The 20252-nt window shown below is 41.1% G+C and overlaps 1 protein-coding gene across 3 annotated transcripts in view; it reads right to left on the bottom strand.

Moving 5' to 3' along the window:
* nphp4 (nephronophthisis 4) overlaps positions 1-20252 on the bottom strand; it is a 197005-nt gene that overhangs the window by 19534 nt on the left and 157219 nt on the right. For all 3 annotated transcript variants that reach the window (XM_038723621.1, XM_038723620.1, XM_038723622.1), the window contains 5 exons: positions 19912-20072; positions 19008-19191; positions 10508-10642; positions 6646-6845; positions 5324-5547 (listed from right to left, as the gene is read on the bottom strand). In XM_038723621.1, coding sequence (XP_038579549.1) covers positions 5324-5547; positions 6646-6845; positions 10508-10642; positions 19008-19191; positions 19912-20072 — 904 coding nt within the window. The remainder of the gene's footprint in view (positions 1-5323; positions 5548-6645; positions 6846-10507; positions 10643-19007; positions 19192-19911; positions 20073-20252) is intronic.

Here is a 20252-nt window from a genome sequence, read left to right as displayed (position 1 = left end):
AAAGTGAAATGCGGCTTTAAACATCAAAGGTTTCAACCCATGGGCATGGAGAGGGGATTTCTTTCAATAGGAGCGCGAGAGTTTATGAATTTTTCAGAGTCCCACCTCACTAACAAGATGCAAGAGCAAATTCCATGAAACTTATTTGGAGATTCCCACCTGTGCACTTGGAATAAAACATTTTGCTTCTGGCTTATCATGACAGCTAAGAGTCTATGTGTGTATGGCTTTCACCTAAGCCTCCATTAAAAAACCCACGGGTTGATTCATTTTTAAAGAAAGAAAATAGAAAAGGTAGGAGGTGAAGTGGACAAACAAACAAAAACACACACAAATAGAGGAAAAACAGAAGGACCAAAATGAAGATGATTAAAAGGATATCAAAAGAGATAATTGAATGAATGCAGAGTTGGTAAAGCACAGAGAAGACAGCTAATGAGCAGGAGAACTAATGACAGAACGCAGCAGCATGGGCTACAGCAGAGGAGCTGTAGTCTCCTAGCCAGCAGTCATGGCTCACACTAGGCTCTGCGAGGTCACGTGTAAAAGGTAGCCATGCAAAATGGATGGCAACAGATAGCAAATGCATCCTCCACATCAAGAGGAGCCTCAGGGCTCTAAACCACTGCAGACATCAAAGCTACAGCTAGCCTAGCTTCTCTTTCAGTACCCCACCTTCAAAGCCTGACACCGAGGGTCATAGTTTTTTTCTGTAGAACAAAGAGCTAACCCAAGGCTTGCTTGTGTTTTCAAGAAAGCTAGTTGTCAAATATTGGTTAAAATATTGATGAGGAAGTAACAGAAGATAAGGCTTGGTGCACTGACCGAGATGTGGTTCATGCGCTCCAGGACGAAAGAGGTACAAGGGATGGTTTTGTGATTTGTGTACATATTCCACAGCCCTTCAAAGAGTTGCCATGTTAGTGTAAAACAATGACTCAGTGTTTGAAGTGGAAAAAATAGGTGCCAGTACTCTCCATTCACTGTTTTCTGTTACACCCCTGTAGTTTAGGTTACAGCTAATGTTAGTGTATTCATTATTATTTCAGAAATTAGTATAGACCACTAATAGAACTTACCACTAGTAGTATTTCATTTTGGTTGTTGTTTTTATTCATTAAATTATTGTGCAAGAAAAATGCTCTATATGGTGGTTAGTCTCTGATTTGTTAATGCTGAGTGCTAACTTGTCATAATCATAACCATTCATGCGGAACACTGAGTTCAACATTTCAAAAATTAGCTGATTGCTGTGAACAAGGGCGTCACTTTTTGTTGAAAAGTGGTGGGGACATCAGGGCTCAGATTAGCGCTGTGTTTTAACATTATTTTGAAGAAATATTTGATGAGTCGGGGGTCTAGGGGCACCCTCCCAGAAGATTTTGAGCATTAAACTCTTAAAAACTGCATTCTGGAGAAACTTTCTGCACCAATTTACGGTGGAAATGTCATAATGTATATCAAGGGAAACAAAAGTCAGCTGGCAGTTGAAAATTCAATATATAAATATATAATGCGGTAATCAGTAGCTTGTTTTTTTAGCTTAACTTGCTTTGTTGGATTATGCACATTTGTTTATTCTATATTTAAATTGCATTGCATGTTTTCTTATTGTGCAAATAAACCTTTCTCAAAGCATCATTCAGGCCTGTTCCCTAAAACTCACAATTCTGGGGTAGAATCACATCAAAGGAAGAAGCTTCCTTGCTAATTTACACATTTGTGGATCTTGTTAGAGGTGGCAGACGGTTTGATGTAAAGTGTCACTCTGCCTAAACAGAAAATAAATAAATAAGTTAAGAAGGGCGCTAAGCCGACCAGAGGACAGATGCAGGGATTGATGACTCTCAATTAGACTTGGTAGGCTCAGTGGCCGGGCTAATGCCATAATGATTCATCCATGGCACACTCCAGCCTTTGTTGATCAGCGTGATATATGTTAATCCAAAGCTCAGGCATGAGCAGAATCCATAACAAAAGATTCTGTGTGGGGATTAACAACAACGCTAACTGAAGGAAACAAACACAGCAAGGATACCAAGAACGGGTGATCCAGGAAACACCAGCCATAATGGCTGCTCTGTGTAGAATATTTAGCATCTCACCAGCATTATGCCTGCATCTGTGTCAAGGACAACAGATTGTGCTGCTGAAGGAGCTTGAGTCTGCTTTTGTTTTTTTATAGGGCTACAATATTTGTGTGAACAATAGGGTGAAGTGTAGCAACATAATGCTAGATGCTCAGAATATCTTTACACGGCCACTTACAATTGCTATATATGTCAGAGGTCATACGTACGCTTCTGCAGCAACTAGGGGTTAAGTGTCTTGCTCAGGGACTCATTGGTGGATGTTTCACATGGAGAATTGAACCCGGGTCTTACACACCACAGGCATGTGTCTTATCCACTGCCCCATCACCACTGCACCCCTATGCTGCTAAATTTAAAATGCACCCACCACACACAAACAAAATGTGTCTAAACAGTAAAAAAAACTAAATAATTTGAAACCCTAAAACACACATGCACACGTGCAAATACACACATTAGTACACACCTACACACACGTATCATATCAAAACAGTGAGGAAGCTGTGAATCAGACTCCCACAACCTGAATAAAACGCACACAAGTAAACATCATCATGACTGGATTTTATCTTGACTTTATGATGTTAGTGTTTCATATTTTTAATATTTTAAACGTTTTTGAATGATGCGATTTTTGAATAGTTTTTGTAAAGAAGCTTTGCTTGCATTACTACTGCATATGAGTATGTCAACTTGTGACGTTGTGTTTTGTTTCTACTGGACTGCAAGAACCATACAGGCTGTACCATGCATAACCAACAAAAGCTTTTCTAAAACAAAATGTAAATTATAATTACAAAATTAAAATTACTGAAAATTTTATAAAAACTGATGGTTGATGATTTTACAAATGTCATACATTTTGTGCCAACATGAGGCACTTGTTAAAGGCACAATGCATGACGCAAATCTAAACAAAAAGGTAGTTCCAAATACTGAAATCTCAACACAAATGTGCAAACTGCTATTACTCTCAACCTGATCGACACATGCATTTAAGCCTGTAATGTTGTCTGAGCTTGTTTAAAGTTTGTTTAATTCAGCAATATATGTAAACACAGAATACAAGCCTAGGACTTTAATTTGTTAATAAAACTTGTCAGTGTTGCAACTGAGCCAAGCACATGTCACTGGAAAATACATAAATAAACATATTGTTGCTCTCAAAATAGTAATTTGTAGTTGAGGAACCAGACGACTCTGGAAGATCATGTTTTATTTGCTCTAGCAGATATGGCCTGGTCTCCCATTCAGACAGGTTTCCACAATTCCTGGATATTGTTGGGCCAATCACAACTGTTTATCTAATACGCGGCGGGTTTGATCCGATCTGAGTCTCCATAACAGTCAGTCTGTCATTGCAGTATTAAAGCTGTAATTGAATACACAATGGTTATAACAGACTTGTCTCTCACTGCTGCTTGTATCACTCTGCTAAGCCCCTCCCAGGAGAAGGAGCCAGTTGCCCTGCAAAACCTCATCCTGCGAAAGGCTCACTCTCTGTGGCGAGAGGCTTGCCAAGACGGCGGTCTCTCTCGCAGCGACTCGTATTCCCTAAGACGCAACTCCAATACTTTGCGGCCCAGGGCAGAGCGCCCCAGGCTTCAGAGGCAGCTGCAACAATGTCTAACAGCAGGATAAGAGGCTAGTGCACCACTGTCCCTCCTTAATTTATTATCCCCCACTGTTTGTCTTCATGCCTCTTTGCCACTTGTTGATACGAGCGCAGTGGCATGTGGAGCTGGGACATGTTCACACATGTTTTGCTCTTGTTGGCAAAGGAGGGATGGGCAGTTCTTTTATTGCTGGTGGTTGTTTCTCAGCCATTGTGTTTGATACTTCTGAAGCCGTGTGCTGAAGATATTGAGCTTGACTGAGTGAGAGCATGCGCGGGGAGGGGGGCTGTGCAGCGTGCGCTCGACCAGTGATTGACACATTTGAGGCATTTTGGTCTGCGCCCCTTGATAACGCCCTTTAGAAATTGACAATGAACTTTGAGGTTCCTGCTAGACTAGGTCATGTGTGCTCTTGAACAACATTGTTTAACCGGCTAAATTTGAAGTGTATTCACGTATCTGCATCCGCAAAAGAAAATGTATTAACTCAGCTCACTTAAATTTTACTGTCTATGGTCTGACAACCATTGCTGTTTACCAGTATATGCATTTTATATGGCATGACACAGTAGGAAAGGCAGAGGTGAAAATGATAAAATTAATGATGATTTAATTCCATTTAGCTGCTTCAGTTCCAGGGTCCTGGCATTGTGCATGCTGGTTCAGTGGCACACCGTCAATACTTACTAGGATACCTGAACAGAACAGAGCCACCGTTAATGTCAGGTGTTATTAGTAACACCTGTGCTTTTTCTACGATGACAAGACAAAATGTCTGCTGTGAAAAAGGCCTACTTTGCACTATTGCACTACAACAACATTAGGCTACAAAGTGGTATATGTACAGCTAACTGATAATAGCTAAAGCTGGACAGCATTGCTAAGACAGCGTGACATCACAACTGTATAAAAAGAGTTTAGAGGTGAGGACAGATGTAATGAATGTGATTGAAGCCCGTTACATGGAACTCCAATTACCTTTTGTTTCAGAGGTGGCCTTGGTCTGGAGCGGCCTTCCACAAGGTGGGTTATAAGCCGGTTAGTAGTAAATTAACTTGGTAGTCATAGGACCAATAATAGACTAGAAGCAATGCGTTAAGATTGATGTCCAGGGTCTTGAGGGCCATGCCATCCCTTTCCTTCTTCTTCTTGTGTTAACAATGGTAGTATAATGTTGCCTTACTGCCCTCTACTGTTAAGTACAAAGACTGGTGGGGACCAATTTTGAGGAATAGGGGAGGAACTAAACCACCACTTCTGGATTCAAGAGTGAGGGCACAGCGTGATTTCCTAAAGCAGGATGAAAATAGGTTCTAAGAGCTACACCATCACCTTTGGAAACACATTCAGAATGTGACAACACAGTTTCACAGCGGGGCACGGCTGGTTACGGTCTGATAATGGAAAGCACATACAGTACAGAAACCAATGCTCACAGTTGATGTGTTAGACTTGGCACACACCTACAAACTTGTAAAAGCTACCAAATTATAAGATGAAACACGTGAATAACAAACACATTTTTCTTAGTCAGTGGGAAATATAATCACACTAAACAAACTGTTAATTCTGGGACTCCACTTTAATGTCAACTCACTGTTTGCAGAGTCTTACCTGAGTTCAGGGTCATCACTGTGAATGGTGACGGTCTGAGGCACATTAAAAGGATTTTTAAGGACAAACTCCATGTACTCAGCAGTGCCCAGGCTGGGGTAGAGCAGGTGCTGAGTGGTGATGGCCTGGCTTAGCATATTGGCAATGCCCTCTGCCTTGCTGCGCTCTTCACTGGGTTTGATCTGATGAAGTTCTCTGGTCAATTGGTCTGCCTTTGTCCGATCCTGAAAAAGACATTCCAATGTATCGCCAGACAACACAACACCGTGTCATTCTGTAAAATATGTAGAATTATAACCTCAACTTTCTGTTGTAAACATCCATCACAGTTTACAAAGTGACTTCCTGGTTTAATATTAACCTACCTTACTTGCCGTAGTTTGCGCACCCAGATATTTTGTGCAATGAGAGGTTATTACCAACATTTTGGGTGTGATCACTCTGTTTTAACTCCCCAAAAAAGTGATAATTTGGCTAAACTGTTGGTTAGTTTAAAACTTTCTGACATTTTTGTGGTGAAGTTGCTGTGTTATATGCAATTATTTTGTTGGGAACAATGTATTCATAACTGATAGGAATTATGGGCAAAACTAAGAAAATAAAACCCAGGTTGCAGGCAAGGTTACACTTAACCACACGATGCCAAGGACTGTAATTTAAACACCTCAAATTGAGTTTCAAAATCAGAATAGTAAAGCTAAGTTTGTGAGAAAAATATAATATAGAGGTTTTCAACAGGTCTAGCGCACTGAAATTATGCCGGGGATAAACCAGGACCATATTAAGTCATTGCTATCAGCCCAGAAAAGTCAAATCCAAATTGAATTGCAAAGCAATGTTGAAAATCAGCTTCCTGTGCAAGCAGGACTCAGTTATATTCCACATTGTATTGGCTGTTATGAGGGTGTGAAACAACTGAAACGCAGGTCTTACCAGAGGAAATGTAATGTGTTAAATGTCTGAGACAGACATGCACCACAGCCAAAATCACATTTAGCATGTGCACCCATGGGTGAAAGTACAAGATGTGCTTTCGGGTAGAAGAACAATTAACACCTTCTTGTACAGTCACTAAAACACAGAGGGTTGAAGGCCACATCGCCACGAGAATTGTAACACTGGGTGGCTGTCTGGGAGACGCTCCATGCCTCTATGAAAGTTCCCTCAGGACATGTTTCAGAGCCAGAAGGAGAGCTGTTTTCCTGTCTTTGTTGTCCGTTTGAGATTTAAGTGAAGAAGACACACAGGCGTGGACTAGTGTGCTTTACAGAGAAGCAGCTATTCTAGTCTCCCCTTGGCTCAAGTGCAAAATTTGACCTCACCGTGACCTTAGCCGCTTTAGCATCTTCCTTGCCCTCCCGCTGATGCACGGCAGCCATGCAGCTGAGCTTGCGGCGCCCACCGTCGACCTCGTTTAGGTTGTGCTCTCCAGGCATAATGGTGCCAGCTCTGACCCCGCGTCTGAACGGTGGCATGTGATCCCCATCAATCTCCCGTTTGTGCGCTTGTGCAGTGTTCCTCGCTGTGAAGGAGAAACAGGCCGCAATCATGAATGTACTTACTGAGCAGAGTGGAATCTAATCTCTTTGCCATTTTCACCATATGCTCTAAAAACCCTCCAAATGTCCAAGGGAGAGAGGCACTGACTGATTAAAGTATTGTTGGAGCACAAGAAACAACAGCTTGTACACAAATATTCCAGTCAAACAACTGGCACCACTACAACTGGGCCAAAGCCCTATTGAATAGACTTGTTCTCGCCTCCCAAATCATTTTTTTACCTCTATGTATCCTCTGCAAGCACCAAAATATCTACTTAAAATACCTGAGTCTCTCTATTGGTCACTAAATAATCCATCTTTATTTGGATTATGCAAATTACCCTTGTTCTTTAAAAACTTTGACAAGACAATTTGCCTAATCCTGCACTTTGAACAACGCTCAAACATTAACTAACTATAAACTCTTCCCAAATCGTACTTCTGGTATCTGTTTAGACACTTAACATTTGACGTTAGCTTCTTTTGATAAATGGGGGGAAAAGCAGGTTAGCAGGGTATATTTCTATTTCTAGTAGATTATTTCTTATTTTACTATTTTAATTCTACCTTCATTCTACACCTTATTTTAGTGTTTACTAACTACTTGAATCGGCTCCCTTTCCCTTCAGTTGTCTTTTCCTCACACTCACACACTACACTTCTGCTGCAAACACGTCGACTTGCCCCGCCCTTTTCTGTTTCTCTCTCCCTGTATTTTTCTCTGTTTTCAGCAGCAGTTGTGCCGGCATGTGAGGGAGGCTTGTTAATGACGTAGCCTATCGAGACCAACGTGGTACAAATGACATCTGCTCTGGTGTGTTCACTGTTCCTTTACCTTGTCTGTGCAACTTAATAAACCTGGGCGGCCTACCCACGTAAAGTCTATCTGTGGGAAACACTGTTAAAGTTAGGTCAAGCTGTAGGTCAATATTTTGTATATACTACACATGCAACTATTTTATTGTCTTCCAACTGTGTGTCACATGACTATTTTGGGCCAGTCATATTCTCCAAGTCAGGCTAGTTTAATTAGCCCAAGATCGATAATAACCCTGAGATTGCGACCCTCTGCGCACATTTGAGTAAAAAAGTTGGAATACTACTAAAAATAGACATGTTAGTGGCACGGTTGATTCGGGTCCAGCCTGTGCCCCTTTGCCCCCTATGTCTCTCCCTGTTTCCTCTCACTATCCATTGTCCTTTAAAAAAAAGGCCCAAAAAATATCTTAAAAAAAATAGACATTAAATAGATTATATATATCAATTAACAAAATGCAAGGTGAGTAAACAGAAGAAGGGCTGGAGAGCGGTCCAAGAATGACTGTCTGCAGGCAACAGTGAAGCACGGTGAAGGTTCCTTGCAAGTTTGGGGCAACATTTCTGCAAAAGGTGTTGAGGATTTGGTTAGAATTAATGGTCAACATCAATGCTCTTCATCTTCAGCATAAAGAACAAAAAGGAGACCTCGAAGTGATGTCAAGGCACCCAACAACGCCCACATCTCAACATCATCAAGTCTGTCTGGGATCACATGAAGAGAGAGAAGCAACTGAGGCCTAAATTCACAGAAGGACTCTGGGTAGTTCTTCAAGATGTTTGGGCCAACCTACCTGCATTTATCCTTCAAAAGCGTGTGTCACACCAAAATACTGATTTAATTTAGATTTTTCCTCTGTCATGCACTTTGCGTATTTTGTTCAGTTGATAAATGTGATGAGGGCGGCTGTGGCTCAGGAGGAAGAGTGGGTTGCCCGCATGTCGAAGTGTCCTTGGGCAAGATACTGAAACGTTAATTGTTGCCCCTGGCGGCTGTTCCGCCAGTGTTTGAATGTGTGCAAATGTAAGTTTCTGTTTGAGCACTTAGGCTCAGTGAATGTGTGTGAATGGTGAATGCAGATGTAGTGTAAAAGCGCTATGAGAGGTCGAAAAGACTAGATAGGCGCTATACAAGTACGGAGCATTTACATTTGATGTATGAACATTATTTTTGAAAACATTCTTACTTACTGCAGCATTTTTTCACACCTTCCTGAAAATAACTTAACCTGAGTTAATTTCCTATTTGTTCTTACACATAAACATCCCCTTTTCTCTCTGTATTCCCCAAGTCTCCTTATCAAAGAGGCACTGTGTCGACTGCCAGTCCCCTGACCAGATAGTGTCTGGCTACAGTGCTTCCTTCAGAGCCACAGGCGACCAGGAGCGGGACAGGAGTGTAACTGAGCATGCACACACACACACACACACACACACACACACACACACACAGAGCACGGCTTACTGTAGCGACTGGACTCCAGTGAAAGCAATTAAGAGTATTGTATGTTTAAACGGCACGGGAAGGTGGAGTGGAGAGAGGAAAGAGTTCAGTGTGTGAGAGAGACAAGAGTAGTGAAGAGGTGGTGGAGGTGGGGAGGAGGTGGTTGAGATAGGCAAGAAATAAAGCAAACGGTGAACAGACCGCGTTTGCACAGTAACAAGAGCTGTGAATAAATGACTGCAACAATTTAGGAAACATATTTGGAGTGAACATATGCATATTCATTTGTAAACATTATATATACAGTACAGTTTGTTTGATTGTGTATCCATATGCATTTTTATCAGTGTATTAGTATGTAGTATGCTAGGAGCAAATATTTGTAAAACATACATAGTTATGCAGCATTTCTAAGGTCTGTTCTCAGAGTGTGATGTAATTTGAGAGCTGCCAGACTTACTTTATATCATTATAAGCAATTATCTGCTTGTTTTCAACTCTTCGTGATGCCACATTTAAAGGACAAATTTAGGAATACACACCAGTCGACTGGTGATGACTTGTCTAATTGAGGACAAAATTGGTTTCCCCAGTGTGTGTGTTCCTCTGCTAGGATTGTGCATGCAAACACACGGACACACACCAAATACAAACAGAATTGTGGCTAGCCACCAGAGATGCTTCTGCAAGCTCAATTAGGCTGAAAATTGAGTGGTTCAGTGGTGCAGCCAACAGACAGAATGTGAAATGGATCTGGTTGAGTTGATCAAGGCAGGAGCATGGTCACTACCCAAATGAAAGACACTAATTGCTCCACAGAATAGAATACACACATAATCATGTGTTTAGACATTCCTTGATAGGTGATTGGAGCAAAACACAAAGTGCACGGTAAACGAAAGTTAAATGAAATGTTAGTACATAACCACTAGGGGTGGGGGAAAAAAATCGATACATCATAGTATCGTGATATTTCCCATGGCAATACTGTATCGATACACGGATGCCAAGTATCGATATTTTATTATATAAATTGCAGAAGGGAGTTTTGGTACTTTTTGGTACTAGAATAATAAAATCTATTGCTTTTTTAGTCCACTAGAAAACTTAACAGGACCATATAGAGGACTGAAAAAGTGATGTGAACAAACAGAGAAATGTATCTTTTTAGATAAACAGATGTTGACAAAGTTTGACTTTAGGGACCTAATTGGAAGTTGGAAAAAGGTAATAAATTGCAAAATATCTCAATATATTTAAAATCACAATAAAATCGAATCGCAACATAAATATCGTGATAATATCGTATCGTGGGGCCTCTGGTGATTCCCACCCCTAATAACCACAGACAGGATTCAATAGGCTGTGGATGAAATTGCTTGCCATTGAGTTGGAGTATGTTTCTTGAGGACAGGCTTCCTCCTCTGAAGCCACCTGTGACTTCGCGAGGTGTGATGATGTGAGAATGAGGCGGCATCACATCTGCTGCCCTCCTCCTGCTAGGATCTACTGGGCACCCTGTGGAAGAAAAATACAGTTTTTTAGTTTGACTAGTAAAATCCAGTATCTGGTTATATTCATGCATGCTGACCAGCACCACTTACAGGCAAGGGAAGAAATAGCTGCTGCAAATATAACAATTGCGCCACCTGCAGGTTGCTGTTTTGTGTGTGTGTTTTTTTAGCTACTCAAAGAGAAATACAGGTCAGCATGATTCTGACTTGTACATTGCTTTTAAAGATTTTATATTATATTTTCTTCCCTGCTTTGTCAACTCATCAGACATGCAAGCCAGACTTTTTATTTTATGGAGAAAAAAGTTCTATGGGGAAAAAACAAAACAAAACTTGATTTAAGCTAACTATTACACTAACAACAGATTTAGAAATTATTTCAATAACAGCCAAGTTTATACATCAAATATTTAGTACCAAAGGCAAAACTTAACCATATTGCATGTTTTTTATGGTTTGTTTTTATTAGATTTTTTTGGACAAAGGAAAATGCTTTTTATTTATATAGCGCCAAATCTCAGAGCACTTTTTATAAAAGAGCAGGGTTGAGGTTGTCCAGCAGGTGGCCAGACAACACACATTCACACGTCAGCATATCTAAAATATATTAGCCTTGTTTATTGATTGATCACACATTATGAATGAGGATACCCCTGCATCAGTATCAGGATCATAACTGATAGTAGCACAGTTATCTCTGTAAACCCTGATTTGTTTCATTCTATTTTAAAACCTAATCTGTGAAACCCCCGCAGTAGGTGGTTTCAAGCCAAACTGAGATCTGAAGCCAGATCTGGCCAGTTTGCCCCAAAGATCTCTTTGAAGTCACATGTGAAACAATACATTTTCATTGTAGACAGCGCCAAAGTGAACACAGTCCAGGTTAAACCCTGGCTTAGAACACTCAAGGCAGGATCAATACATGAAGACAAGCCTACAGTGGTTAATTAGTGCCCTAAAAGTGCCAGGGTATGGACACAGAAAGCTTGCAATCACGCTGATTGATGGGCTAGTGTTGGCCTCGGTCTGGTTTGGGTGAGTGCTGGGTGTCAGAGATGCAGTAGGACAAGTTCAACATAAAGATATTAAATATCACCTGCAACCAGCAACCAATATTGCTGTGAGTGTGGGCTCACCGCAAATTACAGATTACCAGACTGCCTTCAGCTTTCAACTTAATTTGTCTCTCTTTCTGTTCCTAAATGGCAAAAGCATTATTTCCCTCCTCTTTTTAAAGGCAAGTGGATAAGTAAGCACTCCAGGGTGTGCCTGTACTAAGACAGTGAGTGATGGTCGATATAAGGTTTTCTTTAAACATTAATTCATCCTGCCAGAGCCTCTACAGTACAGTAGCTGTGGGAAATGCTTTATTATGCTTTTGAACAGTGCTTTATTTACAAAATGCCTGGTAATGGCAGACTGACAGACAATTCACAGAGTCGCAACTACAACACCAGCCTGTAGCCATGTACCATCTTCACAAGGGAGTTTTCAAATACCACAGGTCAATAGATTTGTTTATGCAATTTACAGGTGTACTGAGGGCAACACTTGGATTCCTTTAGATACAATTTACAAAAGTTGACTGAAGAAGTAATTAAAACTAAAGTTCAGGGCTGTTTAAATTGCTGTGCACTTTGACATAATGCTCCCATTACGTGTCTAGGCTCACAACATATCCAACTGAGGTGCTTAATTGTAGTGTAAGAACTTTTAGCATTTTCTGAGAGGCTCTGGGATAGCTCATCCGGGATGCTTTCATATGAAATATGGTGAGTGCAGCAATTAAGTGGCTTTACCGCCCATAACTGACACCTCAGTGAGCTTGTAGGAGTTTTGGAAGGGGAGGCAAAAGTACCCTCCAAATCTTTCAGAGGCAAAGTCCTTCATCAACAAACTGATAATGGGCAGCAGCTAAATGAGTAATGGGGAGCTGTTGTTGCCATGCAAACAGACACAGACAGCACAGTTCTGCAGATTAATGGGTGAGGTGTGTGCCGTCCCAATGCATTCCCCTCATCATCCATCACCCTTCCCTGGCCACAAGACTCAGCCGAATGTATTTGTTTGAGTTATACTTCCCAAATATTACAGTGAAGACATTACGTCTGCCGTCACATAAACATCTCCAATCAATAACAAAGCCATAGAGATCTCATTCCCAACGTCTCATTATGGGCCTTTCAGCCTGCCTTCTTTTGTGTCGAGAAATGCTTAGCTGATGGACAGAATGATACAATAAGCCTGTAGGGATGCGATAAGATGAACACCCAGTGCTACTTGCCTACAATAAAACAAATGGACAGATGAACCCAGTCGTGACCCTCTGATTTAATCACACAATCATTTTAATTAATCGGCTATCACTAGAACCATCATTAGGCTCTTAAGACAATACCTATTTTAGTGCTAATCCAGGCTGACGTGGATGTCTTGCGTTCGGTCACATTATCCGCCCCTAACTGCTGAATCATATTGGCAGATTGTTAAGACAGAGCTGATGATCCTCATCACTGAAATGTAAGCTAATACTCCTGGTTTGTGTTGCAGAGAGAAAGCCCAGCACAGCGTTTACTGCCCTGTGTTATCTGTGTGGAGGAGAGTAATTGTGAACAAAGTGCCAGGGGGCTGAACTCTATCAAATTTATTGACTACCTCTCTCTGTTGCATGACAATAACCTCACTCGGCACTACGCCACCTGCCCGCCCTCTTTGCTCCGCTGGCAGTTCTTGAGGTTAAGGCCACAACAAACCACTGATTTACTGGCCCCCAGAACAAACGGGAGCAAGCACCAAGGGGGTTTCAAAGTAGTCTGCAATATTCGATTTCTCCTGCCTCCCCGTTCCAGGCCACAGACCTTTCAGAATAAGCAGAATGCCTCTCACCTCGGGGCCAAAAGCAAGGTTGATAAAGTCGGGACTTAATGTGCCAACAGCAAGAGCTTTTAATGAGTGAGACATACTGTATTGTATGTGCACCCCTTAGGGAAGTCACCTAGCTAAACTAATTGTTAGGTAAATTTCACTGATATTTTGTTCCACTAGTGGCAGCTTTAGGCAGGATTCTCTCCACTCTCTCCTGCTGCAACACTCAGTCTCTCCAAGGCTTATCAGGCTGCTGCAGATGAGGAGCACTGTGAGGTCTGGAGAAGGTTCTAATCTGTCTTCTCTACTGTGCTGAAGTAGATACATGCTTTGTGTGTGTGTGCGCGAGTGCGGGCATGTGCGTGTGCAAGCAAGAGACAGCAAGAGAAAGTCAGAGTTAGACAGAAATGATATAGACACACACAACTCAGTCAGCAAAACAATTTTATATCAATAGGCTTTCCCTTCTGTCACATATGGCCGTTTTTTACTGTTGGCAAATATTATCAACGTGTCTTTATCTGCCAAAAGAAGCACCAATTTGTTCATTGTTTTGGTTTTCTGGCCTGCAGGGCGGAATCTCTTAACAACTTTGTTTCCAGTCAGATCAGGCAGCTTTTTCAGTGATACAGAAATGATAATCATGTACATTACCTGACCTGCCAACAGCAGAAAGTTGGCGAACATAATAAATCATCTAACACTAAAAGAGCCAGAAACTTTCTTCAGGATTTTTTTTTTTTTTTACATGAAGTATCCAAGCAGTTTTAACTGGCGTAAACTTGCTTTTGCTTAAATTTGCTCAAACAAGAGCGAATAAGGGGGTTGTTCCCATTTACTTGCGTTTTGGCATGCAACTACACCGCATCGTACATTTGTTTTGTAACCCATCTGACCACGAAAGCCTCACCTGATCTAACCTAATAGTGGCGCGAGACGAATAGGTAGGGGCTGTCACCAAAATGTTTAAGAATTATCCTCCAAGGACCATGGATATCTGTGTCAAAATGTATAGCAATTTAGGTGGAAAATGTAGATACACTATTCTTTAGATCTGTCTGTTTTAGAAAGACAATATAGATTAATCACTCTTAACAGGCCATCAATCAATCCACAGTATCGGTTTTTGAAAAAGCTCTGGGATAAACATCATGGATTATAAAGATTATTCAATGTTTTATATTTTCTATCTTAGGAACAAACTTTCTTACACATACTCCGCAGACTTTGGCGGGTGCTACAAAATATCATTACCAGCTTCCAAATGTAGAGCTCTTTCACAGTTTTCAATTGTTTTAAGGTTAAACATCTCACGGTAACGGATCTCTTCCCCTGCCTCTATCTTCATTTTCCACTCAGAGTTCATGTGGATTTAGCAGATGAAATCAATAAAGCATTGTAGCTTTCCTCTGGATTCACCAGTCGATCAGTTTCACAGGACGAGCAGGCGGTCGTCATGGTTTATACACTCCTCATCTGCTCCTAGAGTTCTCTGTGTGGGAGTGCTGTTTTCCTTCCTCAAGACTTCATACCAAAGCAAAACCAGCCACAAGTCTCTATTATTCTGATTAAGCTACTTCCTTTGGTCCTTTATGACGCTATTAATAAAAGCTGCTTTACAGAATGATTGAATAGGCCTGACAGCGTTTATCATTACCATTTAATTAATTAGTTGTCAATCCCACCTTGTGAGGATATCATTTGGTGTTTCACTCTTTTTCATTTGGAAATGACAGTCTGCCACTCACTTTTTCCAATAAAGCCTAATTCTGATGAATTCCCTACGGAGCGAAGTAAAGACATGATTAATAACATGCATGACTGATATTTAAAAAAAGAGAGAGCAGTATGTAGTCAGAACTACACTGCTTGTGAATAATAATTGCATAGTGGGGGAGAGAGCCACATTATTATATAAACTAATATATATGATTATGTACTAACTATTATTATTATTCTTTTGAGGGCAATATTTCACAGTAACTAATTACAACAACAACAGTCACATTCACCACTCTGCTCATTTCCTAATTAATTCCAATCACTTCCAATCTGCTGTTTTTCTGAGTGCTTTTAAGATATTGTCAGTGAAACTTAACACATCCTGTAGATGTTTCAGATTAAAGCCTGAAAGGAATAGAAGGGATTTTGCAGTCTCTGGAAGAATTTTATTGTTAAACACCTGCGCAGGAAGTGTTAAAGAGGTCCTATTATGCTCATTTTCAGCTTCAAAATCTTATTTAGGGGTTTTGCTAGAATAGGTTTACATGGTTTCATTTTCAAAAAACACCATGTTTTTCTCATACTGCACATTGCTGCTGCTCCTCTTTTCACCCTGTGTTGAAGGCCTCGTTTTAGCTGTGGAGTGATACATCTTGTCTCTAAATGATCTTTGTTGGGAGTTTCACATGCGCAGTTCCTAGTTAAGGACTACTAGCCAATCAGAAGCAGAGTAGGGCGGGTCAGTGAGAAGCCAGTAAACACTGCTTCAGTTCAGCTGTATATCCCCCTTACCAGCATAGCAACATAGACTGGAGCCAGAGTTTCAGAGTGGTGAGTTATTAATCTGTAACAAAAGGATCTTTCATCCGTAAAGTTTAACTGAGCTCTGTCTCTACATCACAGGAACAACTTTATGTTCACTGACTGCCTGGAGGGTAGCTAGTGTTTGGAAGGAGAGGAGAGGCAGCAGGTGGACATCTTGTTACTGTGTGCTGCAGCTCAGTGTTTTTCCACCAGTGTTTTTGAGGGCATGTCGGACAAGCCGCTTGGCGAGCATTATGATGCGTATTTCACTGTGATGTCACAGGAAAGCGGAAGAAAAGGCTGGACTACAATCGAGCTGTTTTCAGACAGTTCAAAGTCATTTCTATGGGAACTCCTTTTGGGCTGGACTTTGGCTTCGGCTTTGGCTTTTTCACTTTGCAAACCTATTACATGCACAAAAAAGGTATATAACTCAATAAAGACGAGGGAAAAAGCCAAAAAGCATAAAATGACCTCTTTAAATACCACTGACTGCAACTTAACAGTGATTTAAAATGGCAAAAGCCAAGAAACAGAAAATACTGAATGAGAAAATGTTTGTTAGGGTAGAGAAACTCTGAGGAGCAGAGTACTGACTATTAAATGACTGTGTTGTTGTACTCCAGAAATTAGCACTATGGAAATGTAAAGTATGCTGAGGCGATTTTGTGTCTGCATTAGAGGAGGATTTTTACTAAAATATAATAGTAATAGGGGAAATTAGAAATAAAGCCCTCTGTTTCAAATAAACCCTGCAGCAAATTAAAGGTCAATATCAATATTAAAAAACTTACGGTACACATTAAACTCATCAACATTATCATATGGCTAAAATTAAATCAGCACATTAATCTAAATTGACAAGATGCTCACAACAAGAAGAAAAGTCAGCCTCACTTTTGACAGCGTTAGCTGCCACATACTTTGTTTTCTGTCACACACTGCGTCATCAACCATTTTCAAAAAAACCTTCCATAAACCTCTCGAACTGAAATGTAGGAGTTGTATCTGCGCAGTGCCAACACAGAAATACACCGTGCCTGTCAGCTGGGCCAGTGTGCATTTTTGAGTCCATCCAGTGGGGATTTAGTGGAACATTTCCAATTCACAGAGAAGCCATGTCATCCTTCTATTGAACTTGAAAATCACAAGAATTTGAGTTACAGGGTCCTCACATGATGTTGGTGATACACTATACCTGTCCGCCTCTCATTTCTGCCACCCTGCCTCATCACACAACCTGTCCACGCTCTGGTACACCTGCCTGTCTATACGTCTGCGTGCATGCATGGGTGCGTGCCTTCTTGGCATGCGCGAGTGATTTGATATGCACACATGCTTGTGTGTGTGTTCTTCTCATCAAATCTCTGTCAAAGTCTCATACAGGAAATCCATCTGTCGTACTGTGGGTAACTTCTTATCCCCCCCACCCTGCTGCCGATTAATAGCTGGGCTCCACATCCTTTACCACCCACCAAATAAGAGCACTGATTTATTACAGCTTGATGTCAGACACAGCGAAAGAAAGAGAAACACTAAGGATATAGGGTAGGTGAGAGAAGAAAATAAACAGCCAGATAGAGGGTGGAAGAGAGAGCATGTGCTAGAAAGGTAAGAGGTAAATGGATGAATTGGAGAAAACAGGAAGACACTGATAAAGAGCGAAGAGAGAAGTGCGAATGTGAGAAAGGCAGCGACAGATGGAAGCAGAAACAAAGAAAAGTGCTTGTGAGTCCTCCCTCCCCAAATTGATTCTGACTGTCGGCCAGGGCGCCTGATGGATAACTGAGCCTTGATTGGAATTTACATGCCAGACACAACCCTCCCCCATCCATCCCAAGCACACCCAATAACCCGTTGCGCTCTCAACCTGCTTTGAGTGATAAGTGGTGGCATATTTAGCCCCAACAATGGCACTCTGCAGAGTTTTTGAGGCCCAGAGAATGATGCATTGTTTATGAGAGGGAGTATCGTTTCAACAGTTGATTAATGGTGAGGAAGCTATCATCAGCTGCCATCGTGCCGCAGGGGCATGCCAGGCCCAAATTGGATGAGTGCGAGGGAAGAGGAAAGGTGCTCAGTTGCTAGATGGAGTGGAACTATCACATCAAGATATTTCGTTTTGGCACAGTGTTTGCTTTGCAAGCCTGCACACCTCCAGAAAATGGGAACTTTTAACATCAGCAGCAGCAGCAGCAGCCTGGGGGATTCACTGTCATTTCCAACTCAACACATCAATAAAAGTAAACAGACAGCACTACTTCATAATCTGAGGATCCAAATGGAATATGGGCTGAATATAAAACACTTTGCTAAATATTTCAGAGGTAGAAGAAGATTTGGGTGATAATGAAACTGGATTTTCTTTTGAAAGCTACAACAAATACTAGTTCTTCTTTTCCTGGCTTTTCTTACATTTACCTTCATGTTTTCATAATGCAACTACCCAACTATTTATAGCCCTCATCCCATGTATTCACTCTTAACCCTCTTCTGTGTCCCAATGGAGGCAGTACTAGATTTGGTCTATTTGATTTACAGGTTTCTCCATATGCAGAAACAGCAATACAAAGTGAGACAACTGTCTGACTGGTCGGATGAATTATTAACAAATACTACATTCAAAGCTCAGTGCAAGAACGTTGACCATACAGCATTTAACTATTTAGTTCAGTATGGTATCAAGGTACCAATATCAAAAGCTCTCACATGTATCACAGCACTAACCATCATGAATGAAAATGAATTTATCATTTATGCAGAAGAGCCTAAGGACGTTGAGCATGGAAGTTTATATATGTGACAATAATATGATACCAAATGATACAAATAATATGAACCAAAGTTCCGTCCTTTGGTCCCATGACAACACAACTCAACACTCACTGGTGGAGACCGTGAGATGCAGTTGGAAGCTCTGAAAGAGCCAGTTCGCCTTGGCGTCCATATCAGTTGTCAGAAACTCTTGCTGTACTTGCCTATGTTGCCGGTGCGGATGTACAACCGGCCCCTGATAATGGTGTGGACCGTCACGGGGCTGAAGGCTGACCGTCGACCTGAATCTGTGCTCGTCAGCAGGGTGTCCTCTCCCACGTAATCGGTGGTCAGCACCTCCACCTCATGAAGGGCCTGCACTGCCGATTTACCCTGACGCAACATGTACTGGGGACGCAAAATAGTTTTTTTGGAGAAAAGAAAATGAGATGCCATTATTTGCAAGCATGCATAAAACACAAATGTACTAATCAAGACAAAATTACAAAGCCTTTTATCTGTGGTTAATTTATTTAGAGGTTAAAATAGGAGGAAAACTTGCTTGGGTGAAATCCTTGAACAGAGTACACAGGCAGCAACATTGCAAAGTAGTGGGTTTGTCCAAAACAGATTAAAGTTCACTCTGCTGCATTTCATTTTTCAGATTTTAAACTCTTATGCTCTTTTCCTATTAAGAAAATCAACATTTGCATATCTTATAAAACAAGATAATTTATGCTTGATCTGGTCCGAGAAGACAGAATAAAACCATTAATAACATCTATATGAAATGTCTGTTGTGTTTGAGGACAACTGGTTAATATACTGTGAAGCGTTTTTGTATTTGACATTCTATTATCAGTAGCATCTGTCACGCCTGGTTAACTTTTTTAAAATGTGTTAACACAATCTGCAAATGCTGGATGAATACATGACAGATGCACTGGGTTGTGAGGAAGGTATGTCATGAGTTGATAATGCATGTGGTTTTTTTTTAATGTTCAACTCTGGGATGTTCTTGTAAAGAACACCAGGTGAGTGGAAATCAGAGTTCATATTGTAATACTGTAACTAATGATCACAAATGATCACTTTCATCTCAATATATTTGAATCATGAGTCTTTTACCTTGAGCTCGATGGCAGTAGAACCTATGAGGAGCAACGAGTCGCTGTCCCAGATGTCGATGTGCATGGTGTGCAGGGCCAGGTAGCGCAGAAACCAGCGCTTCTCGCCAGGCCTCAGGAAACCCTTATCTACTCTGAACTGCACCTGTAGACCAGGAGAGCCTGGGCAAGGAGAGAGGAGACGTTTGCATGGAAAGAAAAACACATACATTAGACAAAAACTGGAACTATAGAGTATCACTCACTTTTGTTGCCAGCGGTTTAGATATTAACAAACAAGCTGTTATACAAGCTGTACACTCACTACTTTACATTGTAGCAATACTGCATATGTGAGGGGTC

This window comes from Micropterus salmoides, unplaced genomic scaffold, assembly GCF_014851395.1.
Source record: "Micropterus salmoides isolate LMB-PRFRI ecotype aquatic unplaced genomic scaffold, ASM1485139v1 Ms_hic_scaffold_16, whole genome shotgun sequence".
NCBI lineage: Eukaryota > Metazoa > Chordata > Actinopteri > Centrarchiformes > Centrarchidae > Micropterus > Micropterus salmoides.
This window is presented reverse-complemented; position numbering and strand designations above follow the sequence as displayed.